The sequence below is a fragment of the Pseudorasbora parva genome, chromosome 5 (genome assembly GCF_024679245.1).
Source record: "Pseudorasbora parva isolate DD20220531a chromosome 5, ASM2467924v1, whole genome shotgun sequence".
NCBI classification, from domain to species: Eukaryota; Metazoa; Chordata; class Actinopteri; order Cypriniformes; family Gobionidae; genus Pseudorasbora; species Pseudorasbora parva.
This window is the reverse complement of record NC_090176.1, coordinates 22,629,186-22,644,045: the sequence shown is the minus strand read 5'-3', so window position 1 is coordinate 22,644,045 and position 14,860 is coordinate 22,629,186. Positions and strand designations below refer to the sequence as shown.

The 14,860-nt window shown below is 40.1% G+C and overlaps 1 protein-coding gene across 1 annotated transcript in view; it reads right to left on the bottom strand.

The window, feature by feature from the left end:
* abcb6b (ATP binding cassette subfamily B member 6 (LAN blood group) b) overlaps window positions 1–6,606 on the bottom strand; it is a 43,997-nt gene extending 37,391 nt beyond the window's left edge. The window contains exons 1-2 of the mRNA XM_067443507.1: window positions 5,774–6,606; window positions 5,499–5,697 (exon numbers count right to left, since the gene is read on the bottom strand). Of these exons, the coding sequence (XP_067299608.1) occupies window positions 5,499–5,697; window positions 5,774–5,866 (292 nt within the window). The 5' untranslated portion in view covers window positions 5,867–6,606. The remainder of the gene's footprint in view (window positions 1–5,498; window positions 5,698–5,773) is intronic.
* Between the last annotated feature and the right edge of the window lie 8,254 nt (window positions 6,607–14,860).

Below are 14,860 nucleotides of genomic sequence, written 5' to 3'. Positions count from 1 at the left end.
GTAACGTTACCTGGGATGAAGACAGTTCACACGCGACGCCAGAAGAACTCCTCTTGCAGTTTTCAGGGGAACTGTTAGTGCTGCACCGACCCGCGGGACACTTTTATTAAGTTATTTGGCCCGCACCGCACCACTGTATATATTTTTACAACACGCCGCGCACCCGCGACCATTAAATAGACATACGGGGTCCGCGGGTTATGAGACGAACCGCGCATCACTAGTTCAGGGCTATCAGGGTTGTCATGTCAACAAATGCACGCGCGATGGCATCCCCTGTTGTAGGATTACAGAGCTTACGACAGTAGTTGAGGACATTATTTTTTCCAAACTGTAGGGGGACCCCGAGAGCAAAAGTAGCCAAGTGGGGCTTTAAGTTTAAATTAAGTTTTTAATACTCTAATCAACATGGGTATATGGACAAATATGCATGCTTTATGCAAATGTACGTTTATTATTAGTGAAACCATATAATACTTATTCAATAATAATGAATAAAACAGCATGAAGACTAGACATGTATCAAAGGTCATAGATGTTTATCAAAGAACTAATTCATGTCTCTTAAGCCTAGCTTAAAAATTCAGAAAAAGCAGGGATTTCTCTCATTTTAAGAATATAAATAAAGGTAGTATTACTGGCAGTTTAATTCAGAACAGGGCACAGTTCGTATAAAAAACTGGTAATGTGAAAGCTGTCATGCGGACCTGTGAGTGCACCAGTACCACACCATACCCGGAGTTGGTCCATATTCCACGAGTAGGAATATAGTGCGGCCCCTTTAAGAGAAACACTCTCTATTGAACTGCCGGTATTTTGCATGTGCTCGCGAACTATGCCTCGATTCACGTGAACAGTGTGAAGAACACGAACTCGGAAGCGCTCTTGTTCAGAAGAGTAACCTGTGCACTCGTTTTAGCCGATTGTAATGCATTTAGTTCAATATAACACATGTACTGTAAGTGGTGATGTGTCAATTACCTTCGACATGAGCAAGAGTGAGCTTCAGTGTATTCACGACCTGGTGTCTATGGTTAAACAGAAAATATGGTAGCTTATAGGCAATAACTGCACTTTTGGTTTAGAATATTAATGATAACCATTTTCTTTCCCTATTAATGTTTGCTGCTGCATCCTTTACGACTATGGCTTATCCCGATTTCTCCAACTACGGGCTAAGGATCAAACAGAAAATGCGCGCTGAAATGAATTTGTGTTAACGCGTTAACTTTGACAGCCCATATATATATATATATATATATATATATATATATATATATATATATATATATATATATATATATATATATATATATATATATATCACATACAACCACACACACACACAGGTCCTTCTCGAAAAATTAACATAGTGATAAAGTTCATTATTTTCCATAATGTAATGATGATAAATTGAACTTTTATATATTTTAGATTCATTGCACTCCAACTGAAATATTTCAGGTCTTTTATTATTTTAATACTGATGATTTTGGCATACAGCTCATGAAAACCCAAAATTCCTATCTCAAAAAATAAGCATATCATAAAAAGGTTCTCTAAACGAGCTATTAACCTAATCATCTGAATCAACTAGTTAACTCTAAACACCTGCAAAAGATTCCTGAGGCTTTTAAAAACTCCCAGCCTGATTCATTACTCAAAACCACAATCATGGGTAAGACTGCCGACCCGACTCTGTCCAGAAGGCCATCATTGACACCCTCAAGCGAGAGGCTAAGGGTGCGTTCACACTTGTAGTTCGGTTCGTTTGGTTCGTTTGGTCCGGACCAAAAAACAAAAACAAACATAATAGTCCTGGTCCGCTTAGCGTTCACACGGACATTTTTAACAGCGAACCTAAAGTTACCGAACCAAAGGCTCAGGGAGACACTCACAACCTGATTGGTCGGCTTATATGACGTAGGAGCTTTTGGGTTTTCATGAGCTGTATGCCAAAATCATCAGTATTAAAACAATAAAAGACCGGAAAAATTTCAGTTGGTGTGCAATGAATCTAAAATATATGAAAGTTTATTTTTTATCATTACATTATGGAAAATAATGAACTTATCACAATATGCTAATTTATAGAGAAGGAACTGTATATATAATTAATAAAAAGTATTTTACATACACCAAAGCTGCATTTTTCAAAAATGCAGTAAAAACAGTAATATTGTGAAATATTACAATTTAAAATAACTTTTCTAATTTAAAGCTGCTGTCCGTAACCTTTTTTGTGTTCAAATTTACAAAAAATTATATAATGAGAATGTACAACATGAATCCATTTTCCAAACCGTGTTTTTGTTTTACCTTGAATCATTATGGTTCACTTATAATCAGTGTTTATATTGGGACTATTTCAGACCAGTCTAGTAGGAACCACTGCGGAGGAGCACAGCCCCTGCGTGACTCGCTATAGACATAAATAGAGAGAAGTAGCTCTGGCTGCAATGTTCTTCTGCAAGATGCATACAGTTCTGTTTATTAACCGCTAGAGTGCAACAAGTTACGAAATTTACAGCATCATTACTTCAGTCTTCAATGACACAATGTCAGAAATCATTTGAAAATGCTGAGTTGATGCTCAAGAAACATTTCTTAAAAGGGTGGTTTCCCCGATTTCACTTTTCTAACTTTAGCTAGTGTGTAATGTTGCTGTTCGGACACAAACAACATCTAAAGTTACAACGCTCAAAGTTTAAAGCAAAGGGAGATATTTGCTTTTAAAGAAATCAATTTCTAAGGACTACAGCAAACAGCCAGTAGGGAACTACAGCCTTTTCCCCCAGACTCGCTGACATCAGCACAGCAGCTCCAATATTTACATAAACCCCTCCTCCAAGAATATTAAATAAGGGGGGCGAGGCCATTTTTATTGCTCTGGAGAAGAGTAGGCCGGAGTGTGCTATGCAGTAAGTGAATCACAATACACACACAGCAATCACTATCCCCTCTCCCCCTACCCCTGACTCGATGTTACCAGATAATCAGCAGGAACGTTTGTAGCCGAGCTGCAGTCTTAACTAGAGCAGAGCTGGCAACCCGGATGTCCAAACACTACTGACTTTGTGATTGGTCGATAGGTGGAGGGTGGAGCTTCAGGCCAAACCACAACATGTCAACATCAGTTGAGGGCTGCAACAACAACTTTTAAATGGCAATATCCTGCCGGACTAATGTTGTCAGTGATATAAGTATTTGAAATTAACATGATTTCTTAATGTCTAGTGACATATTAGAGCCATTTTATGATTAATTAAAATTTATTTCTTACATAGTTCCTTTAAAAAGAACAGCATTTGAAGTTGTATACACGTCTTGTCTCCACTGTCCCTTTTGATCAATTTATGCATAAATATGAATTTCTCTTTAATAAACACTTACGGACCATAAACTTTTGAACAGTAAGATTTTTTGCTGAACAAACCCTTTAATTGCACAAATATCCCCAAGGCTTTATATAGAAAGCTCATACTGAGAACACATTTCACTGCCGTTTACTCCTATTAATAATGAGTGTGTGCAGAACATCTAACCTTTAATCACACATAGACAATAAAACTTTAATATCCTGAGTCATGCATAACTACATGACTTCAGGTCAATACACCCAAATTTAACAACTCCCCCACAACTGCCAACACACAGACTTTTACGTAAATCCAAACAACAACAAAAAAGATTCCAGGATACATTCAAAGGATACAGTCTGAGCCAGAAGTCACAGCGTAATGTATCTAAAAAGTGAACACATTGCTCTGTCCTGGGAGCTGAGAAAGATCCTCAATGCAATTCATCTACATTCATGATTGTGCACTTGGAATCAAATGAGGAAAGAGAAGGTGGAGGGTTGAAGGAAAAAAAAAATGTCAAAACAATACAAGAAAATACCCAGGGCAAAAGCAAAAACTCTCTTCCTCTCTCTTGAGCTGGGGGCGTAGAATTGGATGGTGAGAGAGCTGATTTTTATCCTTGGCATGGGGGCAGAAAGAGCTGTGGACAAAAAGGCCCTTGTACCCGCGTGTTAACTCGGCTAAAAGCCCCTAATGCCCCCTAATCGTGACTGGCAGGGTTGGTGACCTCCCCTATTACCCCTCTCTGCCACACAAAAGCTCACTTTTCTCCCAGCGTGGCTTTCATGTGCCTCCAAATGCAAAGCCGTTACTCGTCTCTGATAATGAAGCGCATACACATCACCGACTTCAGGAAGAGATCAAATGAACAGTGTACACTTAAAGAGCGAGGATGATAAGAGAGAATGAATAAATGAATCAAGACAGGGAATTTCAAAAATGTGAGTAAAAGAAAGAAAGAAAGAAAAAAAAGGAGACAGAAAGAAGGGTGGAAACAAAGTCTGGAGCCACAGAAGAGTTTAGCATAGTTGGGTTTTGTCCCACATTTCTTTTGTGAAAGTTCGATACTTCTTGGCTTATGAGAACCAAAGGCTTTGACTTTGAGAGGTTTTGGGGGCTGCTCATCCATCCAGCTGGCCCACAACAACAAGGGGCTGAGAAAACTGGCAAAGGAGGGGCAATTTGACTTCACAAGCATGCTCCCGCATATACATTCTTGACTTGCTTCAAAGCCTTAACATTTTGTTCTTCATCAACAAATATCTCTATTTTTAGCTATTTTAAGTAAGTAACATCTTTAATCATGTTATTTGTTATACTTTTTAACCTAAAAATGGCCTGAGCACAGTTGCATGCCTTTCCAATTATGTCTGCTAACAAAATAAATAATTTATCCATTAATGTACAAAAAATAAAATAAAAAATCCTAATCCAGCAGCTCCAACCTTCCCGGGTTACAGGGCAAAAGTTAAAAGATGCTGTCATCTACTGGTCACGTGTAGTAATGCAACAAACAGTGAAAGGGTCTTTAGATGTAATTGTTTTTTTTGTTTTACACACTAGGACACATTTCTCACCAACACGTTTTAGTCTTTCAATTTCATTAGGGGAAAAATTGGGAATAATTGTGTACTGTAAAAGTAAACACAGATCAGGCATAACATTATGACCCAATATGGCCGGTCCCCCTTTGGCTGCCAAGACAGCCCTGATCATCGAGACATGGACTCCACTAGAACCCTGAAGGTGTGCTGTGGTATCTGGCACCAAGATGATAGTAGCAGATCCTTTAAGTCATGTAAGTTGCTTGGTGTTCAGCTTCAGTTAGTTATTTGTTCAGCACATCCCACAGATGCTCGATTGAATTGAGATCCATCTATCTATCTATATGCAAGTCGTATATTATATATATATATATATATATATATATATATATATATATATATATATATATATATATATATATATATATATATATATATATAAAGCTCAAGGGATTTCCCAATGACCCTTCAAAATCAATTACGGTACTTCAGTTAAACCAACTGGCTTTTTGTTATTTTATCCCCTTATAGACAGGAGTGCATTACGAAAAAGATTGAATTTTAAAGGCATAGCTTACGAGTCAAGTCTCACCGATATTCCTGCTGTAAATGGGTACAAACACATTGATGACGCGCTCGAGACCCAGCAGCCCAACACACAGAATCACCAGAGCTTGCAGCTGCACACTTCCCCTGGGCCACATGAATGGCACCAGCAGACACACTTTCCTCCTGAAGTCCTGCCATGCTGAGCTAGAAATCACTTCCACATGGCTTTGTCTTTGAAGCTTCTGTTGGAAAGTAAAAACTTCGTTTTAAAAAAAAAGTTTCAGTAAGAATATTCAGACAATGAATTGTCATTCTTACCTCTACATTCAGGGCAATTGATGCTTCTTGCTCCGTTTGATTTCCCAGTGCATTTTGTTTGGTGCCTCTTTTAGAGTAGTACTTGTTTGCCATTGTTTGACTTCGTATAAACCAAGCTCTCAAAAATAGAGTCTGAATGCATTATTCCATCAAGTGTATTGCAGTCTACGGATTTGCACTAACATTAGGCTTTAAAGTGCATATGTGCGCGTGCTGTTTTCTATTATAGCCTCCTGACCGGCTGTGTTCAGCTAAACGGAAAAAGCTCTTTGTGTATCATATGGACAGCTTTCACGTGACTGACAGAAGTGTGGTCATGTGGCTCATTTGTTAAATGAAAACGCTGACGCTTTGAACCGCTGAAAAGACATTTCCTCTCAGGTGTTGTGAAAGAATAGTTTTCGTTTCGAACAGCAAATGCTGCTTGCTGCTAGCGGTCTCTAAAACCAGATTCCTCTAGAGGGCGCTATGCGACTCAGAAAGGCGGATCCTCCATCGAGTCTACACTACAATGTATCATATTTAAATCAATTCTAATTCCACGTATTAGTAACGAAGTAGAACTACTTCACTACTTAAAAGGCGGTATCTGTACTTTTCTAGACTATATTTTTTTCCTCCTACTTCCACTTTTACTTCAGTACATATTTTTATGTTTAATACTTTTACTCCGATATTTTTTTGTGTGCTGCATAATATTGTTATTTATCTCAATAAAGATAAATACACACACTACATTCACATATGCACACACAGGATTCATAAATGCACACACAGGATACACAAATGCACAAAAAATTCACAAATGCACACAAAATTTAAAAAGCACAAGATTCACAAATGCACAAAAAAATCATAAATACACATAAAATTCATAAATGCGCTCAAGATTCAGAAATGTATTTCTGATGCACACACAAATATATCTTGATTTACAAACTGTTTGCGGTCTGTGAACTTCACTGCATTTGTGTGTGAATTTTGAGACTCCCCTGACTTGGCTGGACACACAAATGCTCTTTTTAAACAGGGAATGATCAGCAACCAATCAGATATCGCCCTTGTTTTAGCCAATCACAAGAACGCACCATCGCCATATAATAATAATAATAGATTTTATTTATAACGCACTTTTAATTCCGAAGAATCTCAAAGTGCAACAAAGGGGAAAAATAACAAAAATGAATAACAAGTAAAAATATAGAATAATACAAGCTTGCGCTAGAGGCTCTGTTGGTATATTCCCAATTCGGCAGTGTCCTGATGACATCGTGGAGGCATGACAGCTGAAGTGAAGACCAGATGATGAGTCTGCATGGCGATTTAGACGATGGGGATCGCTGCAGCACCATGCAGGAGGCAAACAAAGTTTTCTGGGCACTTCTGTGGACACCGGGGTCGGCGCAGAAGTCCAAGCCACCCCACGGCAGTAGTGCAAGACGGCCATTATTATAAGATGGCTAGCGCGGTGGAGGACTTCCTCTGGCAGATGCCTGTATTCGTGGACATTTTTATGTTTGAATTGTTGCGGTTACTTCTGGTTTGAAGGACATTTCATGCTACTCGCTTCGGCTGTTCTGGGTGTCGGCTGCTCACTGGTGGTCTCCCTCGGGCTTGAGCTGCATGGTGGCTGAAGTTTGCACCGGGCTAGCGTCATCAGCATGATGTTGGGATGTTCCGCTTCTCGGCTGCGTCGCTGTTCTGTCTTGCACTGCGGCCGTGGAACGGTTTGGACTTCTGCGCCGACCCTGGTGTGTCCACATATGTGCCCGAAAAACTTTGTTTGCCTCCTACATGGTGCTGTGGCGATCCCTCCATCTTGTCTTCGTCTGTCATGCCCCAACGACGTCATCAGGACACTGCCGAATTGGGAATATGGGAATATCATAGGGGAATATGTAGCAACAGAGGCTCTAGCGCTGGGAGAAACATAATAACACTTCATGGAGTGGAACACAGTGTACTGTGAAGCTTACAGAGATTCCACCATCAGCTCAGTTTTCTGTTCAGAAAAGCTTTTAACTGTTGTGTTGGTTGATTGTTTGTATTATTCTATATTTTTACGACTCATGGGCGAGTAGTACTTGATTTCGTCCACCAGGGGTCTCTGGGTAAATGTTGTGTGTGTTTTCAGGTTGAGCGGTGTGGAGAATTGACGGTGATTGACCATGCTGCTTATAAGAAGTTTAAGAGTTGACAAGAAAAGAGATGGTGTGTTGGGAGAAAAGGCTGGGAGCGTGATCTCTGCGGTCCTGGTAGCTTGGACATCCTGTTGGCTCTCTCATCCTCTCCAGTCAAGTCTCCAGATGTGTTTTTGTATTTGGTGTTATTTTAATCCTTACTTGTCGTTATGTTTGTCTTGTTGATTAAACACTTATTATTTTGCTAATTGGATTATGTGTATGGCCTCTCCATTCATGTTGCTTCTCCTCGAATAAAGGGGTTGTAACACTTGTTATTAATTTGTTATTTTTTCCCTTTGTTGCACTGAGATTCTTCGGAATTAAACGTCCATTATAAATAAAATCTATTATTATTATTATATTACGATGTGTGAACGCGTTCATGTGATTGGCTTATAAATTAACAATCCCCCACGTGGGGTGCGTTCTTGTGATTGGCTAAAACAAGGGCGAGTGATTGGTTGCTGATCATTCCGTTTAAAAAGAGCATTTGTGTGTCGAGCCACGTCGAGGAGTCTCAAAATTCACACACAAATGCAGTAAAGTTCACAGACCGCAAGCAGTTTGTAAATCAAGATATATTTGTGTGTCTGTGCATCAGAAATACATTTCTGAATCTTGAGCGCATATTTTCTTTGCATTTCAGAATTTTGTGTGCATTTCTGAATTTTGTATGCATTTGTGAATCTTCTGTGCTTTATTAATTTTGTGTGTGCATTTGTGTATCCTGTGTGTGCATTTATGAATCCTGTGTATAGTACAACGACGAGCGCGTCAAATAAAAACCAATGGTATAAATGCCTTGTCCGTTTGGGGAGGAGCGTGCAGAGGCTCGTGCCACGTAGACAGGCGAAACTATGATCAAGACTTGAATCTACGTTGATTTGGTTACGTTGCATACAGATCCAATCGAAATACATTGAATACAAGTATAATAAAATGTTAAAATTCAAGCTTGAGATTTTACTGGGGCACATGCCCCAGTAAAAGGGGTCTAGCGACGCCCCTGAATGGTATTGAAGCATATAGTAGATGTAACAGAGCTCATGCAGCTCTGATTGATTTAATCAGAAGGGGTCTAGCGATGCCCCTCAATGGTATAGATGCATATACCATATATGTATACCTTATATATATATAAGCATATAACATATTGACTGTTGCTAGGCAACGTGGGGGAGAGGACGCTGGCATTGTCAGTTCGCCGCTTCTCCACCCACAAATCATGTTACTGTACTATTAGATTTAGATTTTATTTTATTTTATTATGTTTGTGACTAGTCTAACAGTCAGAGCTACAATTGGGACTGTTGCTGATTGCTGGCAGCCACTGAGAGGACGTTGTTCGTCTCTTCGCCGTTTTCCACCGCTTTTCTGATGTTTATGTTTGAATTGCTGCGGTTGGTTCTGGTTTGGAGGACATTTGATGTTGCTCGCCACGGCTGCTCACTGGTGGTCTCCCTCAGGCTTAAGCTGCATGGTGGCTGAAGTTTGCACCGGGCTAGCGTCATTCGGGCCAGCGTCATCGGCGTCCAGCATGATGTTGGGATGTTCCGCTTCTCTGCGTCGCTGTTCCGTCCTGCATTGCGGCCGTGGAGCGGCTTGGACTTCTGCGCCGACCCCGGTGTGTCCACAGAAGTGCCCGGAAAAATGTTCTGCCTCCTGCATGGTGCTGCGGCGATCCCCATCGTTTGAATCGTCATGAAGACCCATCATCTCTGGTCTTCAGCTGTCATGCCTCGACGATATCATCAGGACACTGCCGCTGGGAGAAATTTAAAACATGGAGTGGACCACAGTGTGCTGCGGAGCTAACAGAGACTTCCACCATCAGCTCTGTTTCTGTTCACCATCAGCTCTGTTTCTGTTCTGTTTTCTGTGTTGGTTGATTGTTTGTAGTATCCATTTTTACTTGTTATTCATTGTTTTGTTTTGTTAGTTTTTCCCCCTTTGTAGCACTTTGAGATTCTTCGGAATGAAAAGTGCATTATAAATAAAATCTATTATTATTATTATTATTATTATTATTATTATATAGTAGATGTAACAGAGCTCATGCTGCTCTGATTGATTGATTACATTTAAATGAGCCTCAACATTCTGTCAGTCCAGCAGCTCAAGTTGACATTTCAAATCAACACAGCTGTTTCTGAAGCCTTGAAGCTTGATCACACGTGCTACAAACTCTTTACAACTCTACAATTTGGTAAGTTTTATCAGTTTGGAAAGTGTTTCTCCAGTCATCATCATGGAGCAGCGTTGCCAGAGAAGTACCAGGGCTCTTCCCACACACCTGAGGGGATTCTTCTCTTCCAGTCCAGACTCCTGTGAGCTTTCACAGCTGCCAGCTGTAGTGAGGTTAGATCACACTTACAGCTGCATCTTTGAGAGAGCTCAATGTCCCACAGATTTGGAGGAGCACTACGTGAAGAACGCTGCTGTCTTTTCTGACATCCGTCCAGCAGCTTCAGTCTCTTCAGTGGACGTGTGTCAGCAGAAAGAGCCTGTCTTCATCCACGGCTACAGTGTGCAGGAATACCAGGACATCTACCTCTGTGGTGGATCCCATGATGAAGACACGCAGTGGACGGCGCCGTCGTTACAGTCTTAAACTGGGACTGAAGATCAAGCAGCGGCTGTGGGAGGCACTGAACTGCCCTTCACTGGTGGAGATGGAGCAGCCTGATGGACACGTCCTGATCACTGAGAGCTCTTCCACAACCAACAGAAGCTTCAGTCCTCGAATCCATGTGGACATCAGTGAAAAGCCCCTGCCTGTGGAACCCCGAAGAAAGAAGCCCAGACACTGAGTCTTCACAGTGTCACATGGAGCCCGGAGTATCACTCAGCGGGACCGACATATGTAAATACTGCATATAGTTGAGTAAGCTTGTAGTTTTATGAGTAAGTTTTATTTTGTAGAATCAAATGAATTTTTATGGAGCAAGTTTTATTTTCTAGAGTAGGTCATTTGCACATTGTTGTGTGGTGTTTAAGGATGTTTCTAGAGATTGTCTATGCATTGAAGTTGGGTTCACAGATTGTTCCATGATGTGTTTTATAGCACTTTACTACGTGGTCGTAGGGATATTTTTAGTAGTTTCCTGTGTGTTGACATGCGTTTGCCAAGGTTTTCTGCGTGGTTGTTAGCGTGTTGCTTTGTGGTTGCTTGGCTCTTCGGGGTGTTTTTAATGCATTGGTTCGTGGTTGTCAGGATGGTTCAAGTGGTTGGTAAGGTTAGAGTAGGTTAGGGTCTCTCGGTTTGCAGCTCCACGTGCTGTGAGGGCTTGTGTGCATGAGTGATGCTGAGAGCTACACCACTGGTCCTTCAAGACTACTGGTAGGGTCAGCCATAGTGGACAGTTCTCAGCTGAGATGCCAGATGAAGACAAACCACCTGATTCTGGACAGCAGAAGACTGACCTGATGTTCCTGGAAGAATACCGTATTCAACATCAGAACATCAGAATTATCTGAATGGAAGACAATTGAACCTGATTATGTGTGAAAGTCATGGATGGATTGATGGAAGCATTCAATCGAACAAAATAAGGTCACACAAAATGGTTTAATATTTAGTAAGGGCTGTATTCTTTCTTTAGCATTTTTGTAACAGCATTCAGCCAGTCAAATCAGAGGACCACTAATTATTTAGAATTTCATAAAATCTTGAATAAATATTAAATAATTAACTTCTAAACACCATCACAGTAATCTGAACTTCATAAACTGTTCTTCTTACATCAATAATCAAAACCAGAGGTGCCGGTCCCAACCCTGAATAAAGGAGGGTTGGAATCATGACATAAGAAAAAACTCAAGAATTTACAAAAGAAAGCTCACTTGTAGTTTTAAACATATAGGGTGTTTTTTTTACTGAGTTTTTTTTTTACCTACAGCATCTATTTACACTTGGCTGGTGTAATGTCATAGCTGAGGGCGTGGATTGAAAGAGCTGCGGTTTTGAAAATACCTGTGTTCGTGTGTACAGGGCCACAGTCTTGTTAGGATGCAGCCTTATGTTTGAGAAAAAAACAAATTACATGCACATGGCCAATAGTGCAAATTAGGTGATGACATCATTTAGCGATTTCTAAGACAGCCAATAGCTACTTTCCTTACCAAGGAATTGGCAACACTAGAAGCCCAAACTGTGCTGTTCCAGTTCGTTTTTATTTTGCCCTTGACTCACTCACTTCCCTCCGTCTCGTTTACTCAGATGTGTGTCATTGCTTACAAGTGGCCACTACTGGCAAAACCTTTGCTGAACTGAAACGACCTAAGCCCTCGATCACTTGGAATTCACTATGGAGTTGATTTATTATAATTATTTTTCCTTATGAAATTGTTTAATGCAGCATTCTATATGTATATATATATATAGGTGTGTTTGGGTTGTTTAAAAAATAAATAAATATCAAAGTTGCTTGTGGGGTATAAACGCGGTCAGTGGTGATGTCACAATCATGTTGCATTGTGGTAGATGAAGCTGCAAATCGAGGGAGCGAATATCTGTCCATATAATTTTCTCTTTATGAAGTGAACCGCACTTCAAAATGGCGGCAGTGATTCCCCGAAAATTACACATGATGTGGATGTGTCCGCATTAAGTAGGCCCTATTTCAGTGGGTTTAAACAGATTACCCTTTAGAGCAGATTAAGTTCACAAACAATTGTGCACTCAGAGAAGATCCTGGCTAGTTTTCAGTCAGACTTGTAAACTCAGTTCACTGAGGCCCTGTCCCAAATGGCACACTTCATGTGCACTTTCAAAGTGGAAATTACTTAGATGAAAATTGAAAATGATGTTACAAAATGGAGTTACTTTTGATGAAATCAATTTCTGAAACTGAGTTATCATAATATCACCACCACAAACGAGAATCAAATGAAATCCAAACACCAGTGGAATTAGCGATCACTGCGTTCAGGAGTGCAGGTAAGCCCATCTGTACTCCGAGTGAGAGCGCGATAACTTATGATAGCAAAATGATCTCGAGACAAATGCTTCCTTTAAAAATTCTTTGAGGGTTTATGAACAGAAAACAGAAAGTGCTTCACTTAACCGTTATCTTTGTCTCCGCAACGCCTGTCAGCTGGCGCATTTTCTCTCCCGGGGCCAAGAATAAAATCCAATAATATTATAGTTTCTCTGTACATGAAAATGTGAAACAATACAAACACAACATCCATATAGCCTACCGACGTGTGTGTGTGTGTGTGTGTGTGTGTGTGTGTGTGTGTGTGTGTGTGTGTGTGTGTGTGTAAGTTCTGCGCTAACTGACTGGCTCTGCTTTAAGTGTTTCTTTCCGTTCGCGTTTGAGCTTATAATGCTTTTGTTCTTTAGGTGTTTTTTACACACTGTTTAATGTTTTAAAAACCTTAAGATACAACGCAAGCGTGTTGTGTACATTGCCTAATCATAAGCTTGTTCAGAAATGGTGACGAAATGTTGAGAAAAAAAAAAACATCTCTCTCATTCTCTCAAAATACCTCATTTAAATAAACGAATATTCGATTTTTATGAGCCCAAATATTCGAATACAATATTATAAGTCCATAAGACCACAGGGTGTCCCATTTGTCATTTTAGGTCTCAGAAGTGTGCCCGCGAGCGCCCCCTTTGTGGTCGTTATGCGCCCTCGATGCACTTCAGCCCGCACTGGTGCTAGCCTTTTTCTCTTCATCACATCACAATTAAACTTATCAATTTGATGGCGGTTGAAACCAAAAAGTTTCAAACAATAATCACTAGTGACAACTGGAGATTCGTCTGTTGTAAAATGCAAAAGTTCGGACTTTGCAGTGGCTAAAGATACTTCAGCACTAATACTTAAAAAAAAAAAGCGCTTTTAAAGGTGAACTCCGTGTTTTGAAGTTTTTTTCCTTCTGCTGGACAGGTAAGACATTTCAATGGTTAAATGAATTAGGCTCAAACTTGTTCGCTTAATTCATACAGAGTTTTCTTTGTTGTGCTTTTCTCGTTTTGCTATGTGGTTAGGGTAAACATTAATTATTTTGTGCTTGCTATGAGGGAACAAACATCTAACGTTACTCATTTGGTATATGACGATTAGAAATTAGACGGCACAGAAATGTAAACTGAACTACAGGTAACGTTAGGCCTAATACACATTAAATGTAGTCACACAATGCTGATATTAACATTAACACTTTGAAAAAGTATAATTTGTACGGTTTGACGTGATATGATAGGCTAACAATCGTTAGATAACCATCGCGATTCTTAGTTGGTCAGAACAAAGTGGATGTTAGCTACTTACTTGTTAAGATGGCATTCTTATCTCGGTCGTGACTCGTGGGCTACTTTCAAACAGTAAACGATAGAGCCTCTGATTTCAAATGACAGTAACTATCCACACCGGCGCCTGACAGCCGTACATTCTCCTCAAAACATCGGATTTCTCCGCGCTGTGCCGTGCCGAGGCACAACTTGCCTAAATAGATAATTCCGCGAATAACTGCAATTGCAGTTTTCGAACAGAGATGGCGACAAAGAGGAAAAACTACGGACTGCAGCTAGTAGTACTCTGCTTTTGATTCACAAACTGTTGAACAGTTTTTTTGAACATGATAATCGACCTGCAACCCATTTTTAGGGTTGTGATATTTTAGTTATGAGCATAATGTCCAATGAAGAGGTTATTAAAGAGCTGAGCAGAAGAAACGTATCTATCTGTATAAAGAAATCCTCAGTGAGGGAAGCATCTAACAGCAGAGTGTAAAGCATCACTTGCCTCTCACTGAAGACAGTCCACTTGATTCTGGACAGCATTAGCTGCACAATTAAACAATCAGCACAGCCTTCATGACAGAAACACTGTGACTGGATTTGCAATATTTATACATTTTTGTCAGTCATAATTTCTTTGCAGGATATTCT